General features: G+C 42.2%; 1 protein-coding gene and 1 long non-coding RNA gene across 6 annotated transcripts in view; one reads left to right on the top strand and one right to left on the bottom strand.

Annotated features, from left to right (window-relative positions):
* The window catches only part of SREK1 (splicing regulatory glutamic acid and lysine rich protein 1), a 46,786-nt gene extending 45,179 nt beyond the window's left edge, over positions 1-1,607 (bottom strand). For 4 of the 5 annotated variants that reach the window (XM_074282377.1, XM_074282376.1, XM_074282375.1 and 1 more), the window contains exon 1: positions 1,241-1,607. In XM_074282377.1, the coding sequence (XP_074138478.1) occupies positions 1,241-1,401 (161 nt within the window). In that variant the 5' untranslated portion in view covers positions 1,402-1,607. The remainder of the gene's footprint in view (positions 1-1,240) is intronic. The other variant, XM_074282378.1, reaches the window with a different exon arrangement.
* On the top strand, positions 512-3,275 carry LOC141551097 (uncharacterized). The gene is made up of 2 exons (XR_012484780.1): positions 512-1,057; positions 1,279-3,275. It is a non-coding gene; the product is annotated as an uncharacterized LOC141551097 (long non-coding RNA).
* Positions 3,276-13,717: the final 10,442 nt, after the last annotated feature.

Here is a 13,717-nt window from a genome sequence, read left to right on the forward strand (position 1 = left end):
ATTTTTAAGCACTAATCAATCCACTTTTAAAATATTTAGGTAAAAACACTGAATTGACTGAGCCAACTTTATGTAGGATCTAAGACCCTCAAATGCCTTTATTACAAAATTATATGTTAATAAGCATCATATGCTTACTTTTTCAATGGGTGAGAAGAGAGAATGATGGGAGGGGAAGAATTTGGAACTCAAAAAAAATTTTACATGTTAAAAATAAATAAATGAACTCCTGGGGGAAAGGGGATAATATGTTTAAGCAATTAGAAGCAATTAATAGTTACTTTGTAACAGCAAAAACTGAAAAGAACATGCTACAGACGAATAACTTGTTTTTTGTTTAATTACTTTCCACCTTTTTTATAGGCATACGGAATGTCTTGCTGGATAGAAGGTTTATATAGAAATTAAGTGTTTTGGTTTAAAGAAAAAAAAAAAAAAGGCATGGCTTTGAGTGAAATATACCATACAAAGACCAGAAATTTTTTAAGTTTCTTGATACCAATCAATCATACCCTAATCTCATTTATGAGGACATAAAATGAGGAATTTGGAGTCTGGAAATTCCATGAGAGCCAAAACTCAAAATAGGTTTCCGGGGAAATGGCAAGGGGCGGCCAAGACTAAGAACCCGGGTCACAGAACCTGGAAGAAGCCTCACTCCTGACTCCACCCGGCGCTGGGCCGAGGGCAGCTGGCGGAGCTCACTCAAGGCAGGGGAGAAGGCAGCCAGGCCCAGGTTACCCCCCACGCCTCCGAGGGGGTCCAACCCCGTGCTTTCGGACCTCCGCGAGAAAGCTAATCCCAGGCTTTCGCCATGAGGGCCCGGTTTAGGCCCGTCCGCGGCCATTTTAGATTCAGGCAAAAATAAAAAAAATCATATATATACACACACACACACATACACACTCACACACACCAACCCCCACCCCAGACCGGGAAGGAACACAGGCTTAAGGACAAAGCCCTTCTTCTGACACTATCGACAAATGTCTTTAGTCCGACCAACATCGCAACACCCACAATTCCGCTACAACGCTTCAACTTGGGTGAGTACAAGGTAGGAAATGGGAAAAGGAGGGGGAATCCGCCGACGGACAGGGGTCCCGGTGCCCTGATCCAACATGGCGGCGGCGGCAGCCCGGAGATCACGTGGGCCGACGCGCGCCCCAGACCCCCCCATCCCGCGGTCTCTATGGCGCCCGCGCCCCGCGCCCCTCCCCCAGCAGAGCCAGGCACTTACTCCGGGGGGTAAAGCCGCAGCTCTTCGATTTCTCCCAGGAAGGTGAACAAGGTCCGCATCTGCTCGCTGGTCACCGCCGACGACAAGTTAGTCACCTGAATCACAGCCGTGTTGGTCAGGCCGAAGCCCAGGCCCAAGGTGAAACCGCCGCCGCTATTCATCCCGATCCCGGTGCTCGTCGTCTTCCCGCAGCCCCAACGTCTACTACGCCGCGTCGCCGCCGCCGACGAGAGCCGAGGAAGAGCGGAGAGGAGGCGCGGCAGTGAGCGCGCTCCCGACCGCGGAGTGGCGGCGCCGGGCAGGTCTAGCCACCCTGCTCACAACTCCCCTGCTCCTCCGGGCTGCGCGCGCCCTGGGCTCGCCGCCCCCTCCGCGCGTGCGGAAGCGTCGCCCCGGCAACCCGGACTAGGGGGTGGGGGGCTCACCTGGGGCGCACCTCCCCCGCGGACCTCGTGAGCCGGAGAAGTGCGTCACGGCCGTGGGCTCTCAGCCTCCTACTCGGGGGTTTGAAGCAGGGTATTTAATGCAAATAAATCAAACCCTCAGAGTGCTGTTGAAGTGGGCTGGGGTTTTGCCCCGGCTTTATTTTTACGGGCAGATTCTGATCCAATGTATAATCACCGTGTATTTTAAGCCACTCCCAGTGACAGGCGCCTGAGCTGGGGATGCAAAGAAGGGATACCCTGCCCTCAAAGAGCTTACATTCTGTTGGTGGGGGAGGGGAGAGGTCGGCATGGACCCACATATATCATACAATATAATATAAGATTGGGGAAGGACATTAATAGCTGGGGGATTCGAGTCAATTAGAGTTCTCAACCTGAGCCCTGTGAACTTAATTTTAAAATATTCATTTCAATATATATATTGAATATGCTATAATGATACACATTTATGCAGTATAAACTTTCCCGCGACTACCCACACATATACCCTTACTCCTTTCCTCGAGCCAGACACCATCTCCCAGCTGGGCGGGTTTTCCCCACCGACTGTCTCCAATGCTGGAGATGCCCTCTTCTTCCCGGCCTCCCGCCTTCCTGGGCGTTCCTTATCGCTCCCAGATACAATCAATCAGGCTTTGCCTTTCTTTGTAACCTCGGGAGAAGGGCTTGGTGGTTCAGTTCCTTCTGACTTTCCAGGAACCCGTTTGTAGTTTTCTCGTCTAAGATACCGGAGTGTTTGCCATTTCCTTTTTTCAGCTCATTTGACAAATGAGGAAATTGAGGAGACTCCGGGTCACATAGATAATAAATATCTGACACTCTGATTCTCTTGGATTAGTCACCTACTAATACGTCCTCAGCCAAGGTCTATTTAGTCTTTGTTGGGCTCAGATCGAATGTAAACAAATAGTAATCTTTTCTACTAGGACCAGAAACCCTGAGGGTCTTCCCCTCCCAGATTTAGTTAGTTGTTTTGACTAGGTGAAAGTAAAGATTCTTTGCCTCAATTGCCAACCAGCCCTAATCACTAAGAGTGTGGATTCTGTCAAAGTGAGCCCTATTGACCTTAGCTTTAAAAAGCCCAAATCTCCCATTTCATCCAGAGCCAACTCCAGTTGTCCTAGATCTGGCCATTGGACCTATAGTGAGACTGGTGACCTTGCACAGTCCCCCCTTACTTAAATCCAATTCAGTTGTCTGTCATGGCATCAGCTCCCTAATGTCATGGTTCTCTTCAAGAACAAAGAACAAATGTCTGCCTGACTCCGAGTCCAACTATGCAGTATTCACTTAGGAGCCTGCAGATGAGGGCAGAGTGCATTCCAAGCCAAGGGGGGGAAAATCTGCCAGTGCCTTTGTGAGGAAAAGCAAGGGCAAGTGGAGCGTAAGGCTGAAGCTGGTGTAGGAATATTTAGGAACGGGCAAAAGAGGGGCAGCTAGGTGGCGCAGTGGATAGAGCACCAGCCCTGAATTCAGGAGGATACGAGTTCAAATCTGATCTCAGACACTTAACACTCCCTAGCTGTGTGACCCTGGACAAGTCACTTAACCCCAGCCTCAAAAAAAAAAAAAAAAAAAAAAGCAAAGAAGCACAGATGGGAAGGCACCAGCTTTAAATGAGGAAAAGAAGAACCTTTCCCCCCCCCCACAAGGACACCTATTCTCAGGTACCCAAATTCACTTTATGAGTTGTATAGAGTTCTGTTTGCTTGTTTAGCAATCTAGCCACTGTAACATTTTTATGGGCATATTTTTGAAATCCAAACTGCTTAAAAATGAACTTTTAAAAAATTATTGTTTAGCAATCTAGCCACTGTAACATTTTTATGGGCATATTTTTGAAATCCAAACTGCTTAAAAATGAACTTTTAAAAAATTATCTATGTTTACATTCTGGGCACTAACCAATTAAAATAGCCATATTCATAGGGTACAAAATAGGATCAAGTACAAGAAAAATTAAAGTGACAGATCTTTCTCTAGGAATTCACTAAATAAGACACTATAACTCAAACATCTTGTTCGCTGGGATGGTAAGGGAAGGAAGGTAAAAGATGTTCAAATGATACTCCCTTGGGCTTGTTGTTTTTGGCTGCAATGCTTGATTCCCAGTTCTTAGCTTCAGATTCCACAGATAATTTGTAACAATCTGTTGGCATTCATGCATACAGTTCCTGAAGCAAGCAGAGTAAAAAAGTGCCCATGAGCAAACACAAAAGAGAAAAAGCAAAGGATAAGATATATTAAAAGAACTAATGAACATGGGGGATGGGATTGGAGTAATACTACTTTGCTTACAGGAACCTTTCCATTTCCTCTTTCCTGCTGTCCTGGCACAATTCTTGAAGTGAAGGAAACTCATTTGTCTAGTCTTAAAGAAAGAAATGTATGTACCTGGCCAGGCAAGAAGAAGAAATGGGATGGGGCAATCACCCATGAGTGAAGCCAATATTTAAGAAGCTATAGGACACTCTTGAAATTGATCTAACTGGATAAAAAAAAAAATACTCCTTTAGCCCCTCTTGATTAGAGTAAATGGAACTACCCTTCTGGAGCTTTTGTTCTGCCTGCCATTATGGAGTACTTGCAAGAACTTTACAGGTCTGAGGCTGGGAAAGCACATTCATTGCACTGGTAATCATTTGGATTAAAGCTCTGGAGAGTTGTTGTTTGAAATAAAGTAGACACAAGGCAAAGGGGAGCTTTTTTTTGGCTGAGTCATGCTTTTTGATTGCATATTCCAAACCAGTAATCTGGACCAAAGCTTCTTAAACTGCTGGTCGATCCCATTTGGGGTCAAGTTAACTGAATGTGGAGTTGTGAATTATTTGGCAACAATAAAAACAAATATTTCACCAATATTTAATTCTTTATGTAAACATAAGCAAGTACATCCATCTCAATAGTATACAAATTTGCTATAGCCTTTAATAAATGGCCAAATTGTATGTATAAATTTCTTTTTAATTTATTATCAGTAAATGTTTGATTTGTATACCCCTTTAATGTATCTATATGTTTAGGCTCAAAAGTAGAAGTTTAAGAAACCCTGCTCTAGGCTTAAGAGCATCTCCACTTTAGTCACAGAATGGAAGAAGCCAAGGGTAATGAGCTTTTCGTTTTGATATTCAGATTGCCTACCTCCAGAGTACCCTCTGGCGTTAGATAGTGTGAATAACAGGTGAAGCTGAATGACTTCCTTCCATTCACTCAAGTTCCTCCTGACTATTATACTGAATAAAACCAAATACTCACAAATCCCAACAGTCTAATTCCAATTATCCCTTCTGTTCATTTAGACTTCCCCTTCACTGACACCTTTACTTTCAAACATAGATATCTATGTGGATAAAGATTAGTATTTAACCTAATCCATCTCTAATTCTTACTACTTTGATTCTGTGACTCTAAGACAAAAGAAAAAAAAAAAAAAAAGCAAGAGCCACAGATGGTATTTTAAAGAGAAAAGGAAAGAAGGATTTAGATTATTAAAACGTTTTCTACTTAATTCAAAAAGACTATGTATGAACAATTCTTTGAAAGAGCATAAGTAGAAGGGAAAGTGCATGGCAAATTTAGATGGCCAATTTTTTTTTCATCTGAAGTTTTAGGAAGCCATTAAGTAGCAGCTGCTATAGAAAAATTTAGCAAATATAGGAGTCTGTCTTTAAAACAACTCAACCACATACAAAAATCTTAACTACCAAATAGATGAGAACAATTTTCATGTTATAACGGAATTCTTCACTATACTGTTAGATTCCTTTAAATACTAAACTTTTGATGTGTAGATAAAATGACGTTTATTTGCAAATCATTTCTGTAGAGCAATATATAATTATATTTACATTTTAATGATATAGCAGAACCAGGAGAACAATTTATACGATGAACACAATAAATAAAGAAAAGCAGCTATAAAAAAAAAAAAAATACTATCTCCTATTCAATATAATGACCAGCCATGACTTCAAAAGACAAAGGATGGAGTATGTTATCTACCTTCATATCATAGGATAATCATAGAAAAAGGACTAGCAATGTAGTACTGAATGAAACATATATTTTCAGACATAACTAATTTCCTCTTCTTGACTGATTATATTTGTTTTAAAGTGGGACATCTGAGACAGTGGGTAATGATAGAGATGCAAAAGGAAAGAAAGAAAAAGTCATCAATAAAACATTTAAAATACATAGAAGAAAACTAGAAAGTTTAAAAGGGAACACAATCAGAGCAGTTTTGATGAGGAAATCCTAAAACTTTTAAAACCTCTTTGGAATCTGCCTCAGGGACTCTGCTCCACCCCCAAGCACAGTTTCCTCCTTAAAACCCATTGATTTCTATTCAAATTCTAACCTTGGCTGAAGCTCAAGCAGGAAGCCAACCTGGGACTTCTTCCACAGGCCTCTTCAGATGGTCCAAACCCCCCCTATTAAAATGGCTAAACTGGAGTCCACTCTTTGCAGAAGTCCCAAACATGATATCTTTACGCCGGCCATGTCAAGGATTTCTGTCCACTGATGTCAACCCTAGCTCTGGTGTCTTTCTACCTTTTAACCTTACTTCTAAACCCCACAATAAACCTCTATTATCAATCTAGGTTTTTGGGTCTGTACATTCCTTTACAGAGGACTCTTGCGCCACTAGTAGACCTCAATTAACTCTGTATCATTGCACCGAATCCAAAGGGGTTGCAGGGGAGCTCTGTTTGACTCCCTGTACCCGGAACCTGCCACTAGACCACAATTAAACCTAATTTCATCAGTTTTATTATTCCCATGTTATCTTTAATAAACACTTTCAAAAATAGTAACAGAAACTCACAATTGCATGCATAATCTCCTTTTTATGTGTTAAAATGTTCATTTTAAATGATTCTTTTAAATTCTTAATAAAATTAATTTCAAAACCAAGAGAACTTTTTGTTTAGCAATATGTAAATGGCAGGATATGTTTTTGAAATAGGGAGTTATAGAATATTTGAGTTGAGCCTAGGTCATATAGTCCAGTCCTTTATCTGTACATCCCCTTCCCAGCATTTCCTACAAGTAGCTCATCCATTGAGGGACTAGTTCTCATTCCATTTTCAGGTAAGTGCAATTGTTACAAAGTTCTTCCTTTAATAATAATAATAATAATAATTAGCATTTATATAATACTTGAATTTTCACAAAAAGCTTTATAAAGATCTCATTTTATCTTCACAATAAGCCTATTATTTTTTCTTCACATTGTGTGGTACGGAAATGGTGAAGGGTCACCATTTAATAAAAAAAAAGCTGGAGAGAGCTCTAGAGAAAAGCAAAGTTTATTGTACATTCTCGCGAGAAGGGCGTCCCACTCTTCGAGTAGACTATCGAAGAGAGGAAGCGCCTCCTGTGGGCAGGACAGCACCTTTAATCCCTAACGCAAAACGCCCCCTCTCACCACTGACCCTCATCCTCATTGGCTGAGAGTCTTACATTCTAAACGCGAGATCTACCCATGAAATTGAACTTGACCAATAAGTACATAGTTGCCCATATTTGGATGAAATAGGGAGATATCATAGGAGGGGAAGGCAATGTCCTTTACTTGAACTTCAAAGTCCTTCAGGCCTACTAGAACTCTGAAGTAGATGAAGCCTTACTCGATTTTCGCAACTGTCTTGAGAGATCTCACCTTATCTCATTCAGTCCCTCCTCTTATTTGTACATTGAGATCTCTTCAAATTTTTGTAACATAACCTCACATTCCCTATCAAATTCCTCGTTTCCTTCTGGTTCTTGTTGCCACTGTTTTACTGGCTCCCATCCTTGTCCTTTTAATACCCTCAATCTAACAGACCCCTCAGCTTTTTCCTCTAGCCTAACCATTCCAGATAATGAATTTCGGACAATTCTGGTTATTAATCTGATCAAACAGGGGATGCAGATAGGGAGTAATATAACACCACTAAGAGCTATAAGGCCAAACCAAAGGAGCTGCTTCCACCAGCTTTCCCCAAACCAGGACCACCAAGAAGTATTGAACAGTGAGGTTCAAGTCTGTACAGGAACATGAGCAAGCTTCCTAATGTTCTTAGTGATTTCTTTCACTAGATTACCATTGTTATCAATCTTTATACAACATGTGGATAAATTTAGTCTAGCACAAACTCTCCCTTCCTCAGCCAACAAATAATCCAGCACAAGTCTATGTTGTAAAACAGCCTCTCTGGTTTGAGTAGCTTCATCAGCCAAAAGATGTAGTGCCTCAGCTGTCTGATTGGTGATAATCTCTACAACTGCCTGAAGCCTAATTATCCTGTTCAACATGTATATTGGAGTTCTATATCCCCAACTTCCATCTTGAGCCCAGGTCGCTGGCCCATACTCTGACTATTCTTTCTGGAGGCCAGGCCTCACCCCAACCATTTGCATCTCCAGTCCAAGTGATGGAGGTATCTAAACTCCGTTTCTCCCTTCCCAAATTATCATACAACTGAATCCCTAAATATTGGTTTGCCTGTTCGGGAAGAAAGAAAACTTTTGGCCTTATTAGTCCAATATAACAATTCCCTGTCCAATTAAGAGGCAGATGAGTATAGGCAGTTAAACCACAGATCCAATAATGACCCTTTAGAGCAGGTTGTTCCCTTGGAAATATGTCTGAGCTATTCCTTGTAAAAGGGTAATATTGTTGGTCTCTCGTCCCTAGGGGGCTCCCCCCACAAAGGGGTCATACTGGCATTTCCATAAACCTTGCTCTTTTCTCCAACTACAATTGGCAACTGGCCACTGGCCTGTTAGATTAGAGGTACTCCAAAATGTGGAAAACAGAGTCCCATGTTGCCCGGGTGTCCCTGGGGTGACATTATACCAACCCCATTGGTAACTGTACCCAATGTATATGTTCCTTTTCCTCTTATTCTCTTTTATACATCTCAATACATCCCATTCTACTTCATTACACTCAGCAGTAGTGACTTGTTGATAGCAATATCCCTGCTCTCCTATTTCTGGGAGAACATCCAAGGTACAGTCTTTCTAGTCCTTCCCACACTTCAATTGAGGATTCCTCCCCGTATCCCGCCAATATTTAGACATTTTTGTACAATCAATTGTCTTTGGCCTCAGGTCTGTTCTCGAATAGGTCCACTCACATACACTAATTCCCAGCTTCAAACCTTGTCCTGTCTGATTTAAGCAGTATTTCCCTTTCCTATCTTCTGTCAATGACCACTGATGTTTCTCTTCTCAAATCTGGAAACCGGTCCCATTATGAATTTGGGATCTGTTGCTAAGGATCCAGGCTGGGCTTAAGGGGACAGGTACCCATGGCCATTGGTTCAATTGTTGGGATCCACCACAGATCCAACAATTTGATAAGTTAAATGTCTTCCCTATATTCTGCATGAGCAGGAGAAATTGGTTCTCATCTCTAGAAGGTCATAAGGAAATAGATAAAACCAAAGCTTAGGGAGAGCCTCATAATGTTCAACTATTATAACCCCGTGAAGTTAAGGTGAACTTCCCAAAGGAAAATATATCAAATCACAAACAGGCAAAGAGACCCAGAGTAAGAAAAGAGAAGTCATACAGTTACAATGCACTGGATTCAGAATCAGTGTTCCCATTCAGTGGAGGTCCCCTCCTCTTATGTAATTGGAGGTCTCCCCTGTCTTCAACTGTCCACTCTGATAAAGGTGGCGCCACAGGTCCTTTTGTCCTGGTGTGGTGTGTCCAGCCTCGTTCCTGGGTGCGAATCGCAGTATCTGAAGTCAGTATCACTTGGTAGGGTCCGTCCCAACACGGAGTCAGCTTCTCGTACTTCCAGGAACGGATCAGCATCCAATCACCAACCTGAATTCTATGAACAGGGAAACCTAGAAGTCTGAGCTATTAGCCCTTTTTGTTGAAGTCCTTGCAAATGTTCCAGCAATGATTTCACATATCTCTTAACAAACAAATCCTTAGTTTCTAAAATAGGGTCCCAGTCTCCCTTAGGATAAGCCTGGAAAGCATGACCATACAATAATTCATAAGGTGAAAGCCCAATATCTCTACGTGGCTTGGTCCTGATTCTAACCAGAGCGAGAGGAAGGCATTTCGTCCAAGGTAGTTGGGTCTCTAAAGATAACTTAGTCAGCTGCCGTTTTATTTCTTGGTTCATCCTTTCTACTTTCCCAGAAGAGGGAGGATGACAAGGGGTATGGAGATCCCAAGTGATTTCTAAGGCCCTAATCAGATTCTGCAATACCTGGGCAGAAAAATGTGTTCCCTGACCCGAGTCTATCCTCTCCACCATTCCGTACCTAGGAATAATTTGTTCTAATAAGACCTTACTTACTGTCGAGGCAGTTGCTCGGCCTGACGGGAATGCCTCCACCCATGAGGTCAGATGGTCCACTATGACCAGCAAGAACTCGACCCACTGGTGGCAGCTCAGTAAAGTCCACCTGGATGCTTTGGAATAGTCTGATTCCAGGAGGTGGTCCCCCTTTTGGAAGCTGGCGTTGGGCAGCCCTGTTAGTCCTTCGACAAACAAGACCACCGTCCACCAGTTGTCGAGCCATAGTATATAGGCCGGGGGAAACATACCTTGTCAGTATAGCATCACACAGGTTTTGGACATCCCAATGGCTGCCCTGGTGCAGTTGCTGAAGGACTTGCCTCATACTTGCTTTGGTCAGTACCTCTCTGCCCGTCAGGTAAGAGCCATCGTCCTTCCGAGTTCTCAACTGCTCCGAGAGTTGAGGCTTTCTCTTTTTCCTCCTGAGTAAAACTAGGAGAGGGTAGACTAGGGGGAAGTACAGGTATCAAAGCCATTATATGAGAGATTTCCTGATCTCCGGCTCCCTTGGCCTCCCGGTCTGCTAATCTATTTCCCCTTTCCTCAAAAGAATTTCCCATCTGATGTCCCTTTACATGTATTACTGCTATATTCCTAGGAGTCAGAATATTTTCTAGTATCTCTCTGACTAGTGTATGATGAACCAGTTCTTTACCTTTACTGTTTACATATCCTCTTTCCTCCCAAATCCTCCCAAATACATGCACCACACCCCAGGCATATTTAGAATCAGTATATATATTCCCATCTTGGTCACACAATAATTTTAACGCTTGATTTAAAGCATACAATTCACAGCAATTCACAAGTATGAGCAGACCAATGGGCAGGTAGACTGCCCTTGGTAACAGTGGAAGTTCTAACAAACCCATTTCTTTTCCCATTTACCATCCTAGAAGAACCATACATAAATTCTAAACAAATATTTATCATAACCTTATTGTTGATAACAATAAGGAATTTGTCCCAATGAGTTTATATCCAAGTAGATCTTTCATAAGTGAACATTATTCATACAAATCAGTTTGTTTTTAAAAACACCCAATGCAAATACAATCATACAGAATGTCTAATTCCACACAAGAGAATTCAAGAAGTTTTGATAATAGATTCCCATTAACTTGTAATGGGAGAGACATTCTGCTATTCTGAAACATAAGGTCTTATCAAGTATTCTGATAAAGAGGCAGCAGGGGGGGAGGTTTGCAGAACTAAGAGGCAGGGAAACTGAGGCAGGACTGAGTCAGGACAATAATTCAAAGTTAAAACATAAGCCAGCCAATCATAGTCTAGCAAATTTTCAGCTAGAGTCCCCTGTAAAGGCCTTTTGTCTCCGCAGCCTTCTCCAAACCCAGCATCTGCTAAAATCAGGTGTGTCTAGCTAGTGGACAGGTAAAGAGCTTTTTCAACTTTTTGCAGCCTCTCCCTTATCTGTAGAGACAAGAGAGCGAGACAAAAGGAGACCTTTCGTCAATCGCAGCAATTCTTAAAAGAATTGTGCCGAGCATAGAGCTCTAACAACGATCCAGGCCAGAAGCAGCCTGGATGTCCGGTGCAAAAAAAGAAAAAAAATCTTTTACCTTTTCCAGAGTTCCGTTCAGTACCCAAATTATGTCTATTTTCGAGGTCCTTCATCAGGGAAACAAAATGATGAGGTAAGCAAAGAGTAAGTAGTTTCCAATTAGGCCTGAACTGAAATAAGACATCAGTTTTTCCCAATTTTCTGACCAGTTGAAATCTCAGTTTCCCTTCCCCCCCTGTTTACAGAAATTATCAGATTATACACAGACTAGTAAATTTCCCAAAATAGCAATAGTCATACAGTTTTATACAGCAATAGTTCTGTTCTCCAGGGGACAAAAAGGAAGCAGGATTAAAATTATGATCTTGGATTATGGAGCATTCTTTTCTAATAGTATTGCCTCATGTTTCAACACTATGGAATCTGTGAGCCATCTCCCTGCCCTCTAGATTTAATATTGTTCTAACTTGAATACCCCTTCATTTCATCTTCTCTGCATATTAAATAGGGGATTGAGTGTCAAAAGTTCTTTCCCCACCATGATCATGCAAGACATGAAAAACGCATCTGAATATAGATCTATAGTCAGGAACTTGGGATTGGGGTTCCAGAGATTGCCAGCTTCGTCTCAAAAAGAAAGGCAAAGTGGGAGCGGTCCTAGCAATGTATATCTCACTGGCCACTTGGCTCTGATTACAAACATAAGAGGAAAAACCAGGGGCATGATTTAAGGCAGTTTTACTTCAGGTAGCTGTCCTAATTTTTAACCATCCCACCTCCAGATGGTGGAGTTTAACGACCTCTGCAAACAGTTATACCTGAATTCAAAACTCCAAGTAAATATTAGCTTCAGTCCCAAAAGATTTTATCTAAATGTAGGCTGTTCCTTTAAACAGTAGAAATAATTAATATCTAAATCAGCAAGGAGGTGCAGTTATTAAAAACAAAAAAACCCCACTATACTTAATGGGAGGGACCTCTCCACGTGGTCACCCTTCCCCCACACCACCATGCTTCCTGACCCAATATATCATAGCTCCATTTAAACTATTAATTACTTTTACAAATCAATCTTTCCTGTCCCGCCTTTAAGTAAATATATATGTATATATTTTTAAACTTTACACTTCAATGTTTGCACGTAACTGACCCAAATTTCATAAAACTTAATACATGCCCAAGAGAGCTGACAAATACTTAAGGCATAGCTCAGTTACAAATTACCCAATACCTCTAGCAAACATACCATCTAAGTAGGGAGATACAACCACAACCTCCCCTAAGTAAGCTACCAGCATTGTTTTAAAAACCTATGTTTTAACTTAAAATCCCAAACACAGCTTTAAATTCCCAATAATATAAAACTACTTTGCTATCATATTTAAAACAATGAACTCCACTAAATAGCGGTTTCTTTCCCCCAGCCCACGTGGCCCTGCTGCAGTCAGGACACGTGGGAGGAAGAGGAAGGAAGCCACCATCTTCACTGGCTCAATCCCACATACTTCCCCATGTACAGGGTTTCTGATCCCAAATGGGATTTACTAACAGCTATTTCTGGTCAGCTGAAACGACCCCTGCTTCAAAAGACCTAGTTCTCCTCCCTGCCCGAAGGCCCCTGGAAGGGCTAATGGAATTAAATCCTCTCAGGTCCTTCCTTTCAGGTACCATTTAATCCTTTTGGCACCACCAGTCTGCAACAAAACAACAATACCTTATCATCTTTTTTCTTGCTTTTTATTTTTCCTCATATTTTGGCAGTTTGTTCCAATTACTTAATTTATCTCCCAAGGGAATATCTACCGGTATTTTCTGATATTTTTCTCATTTCTCTCCGCGAGGGCTGGCTGGGACTAGGCCACACCCATTGAATTTGGAAGGAGTTTAACAGACTCCTAAACGCCCAAACACGCTAACTGTCACCAGTTAACCCAGTCACCCAGGAAGGCCTAGCTCTCTTCCTGTCTACCGTCTACAGCCCCCTCCAGAACCTATAACTAGACTCAAGGGGCTTCACAGGACGCTTACCTCCACTGGGTTGCTGCGCAACAAATTACTTGACTGATCTGTCCTCCACCAACCGGTTGGGATTTTCACCGCGGAGTTTCCGTTGCTTTTCTCTGAGTTTCTCCACTTCGGGTCCACTCTACGTCAGGGAGCAAGGAGAAGCCCCTGGAAGCTGGCGGGCTGCC

This window comes from Sminthopsis crassicaudata, chromosome 1, assembly GCF_048593235.1.
Source record: "Sminthopsis crassicaudata isolate SCR6 chromosome 1, ASM4859323v1, whole genome shotgun sequence".
NCBI lineage: Eukaryota > Metazoa > Chordata > Mammalia > Dasyuromorphia > Dasyuridae > Sminthopsis > Sminthopsis crassicaudata.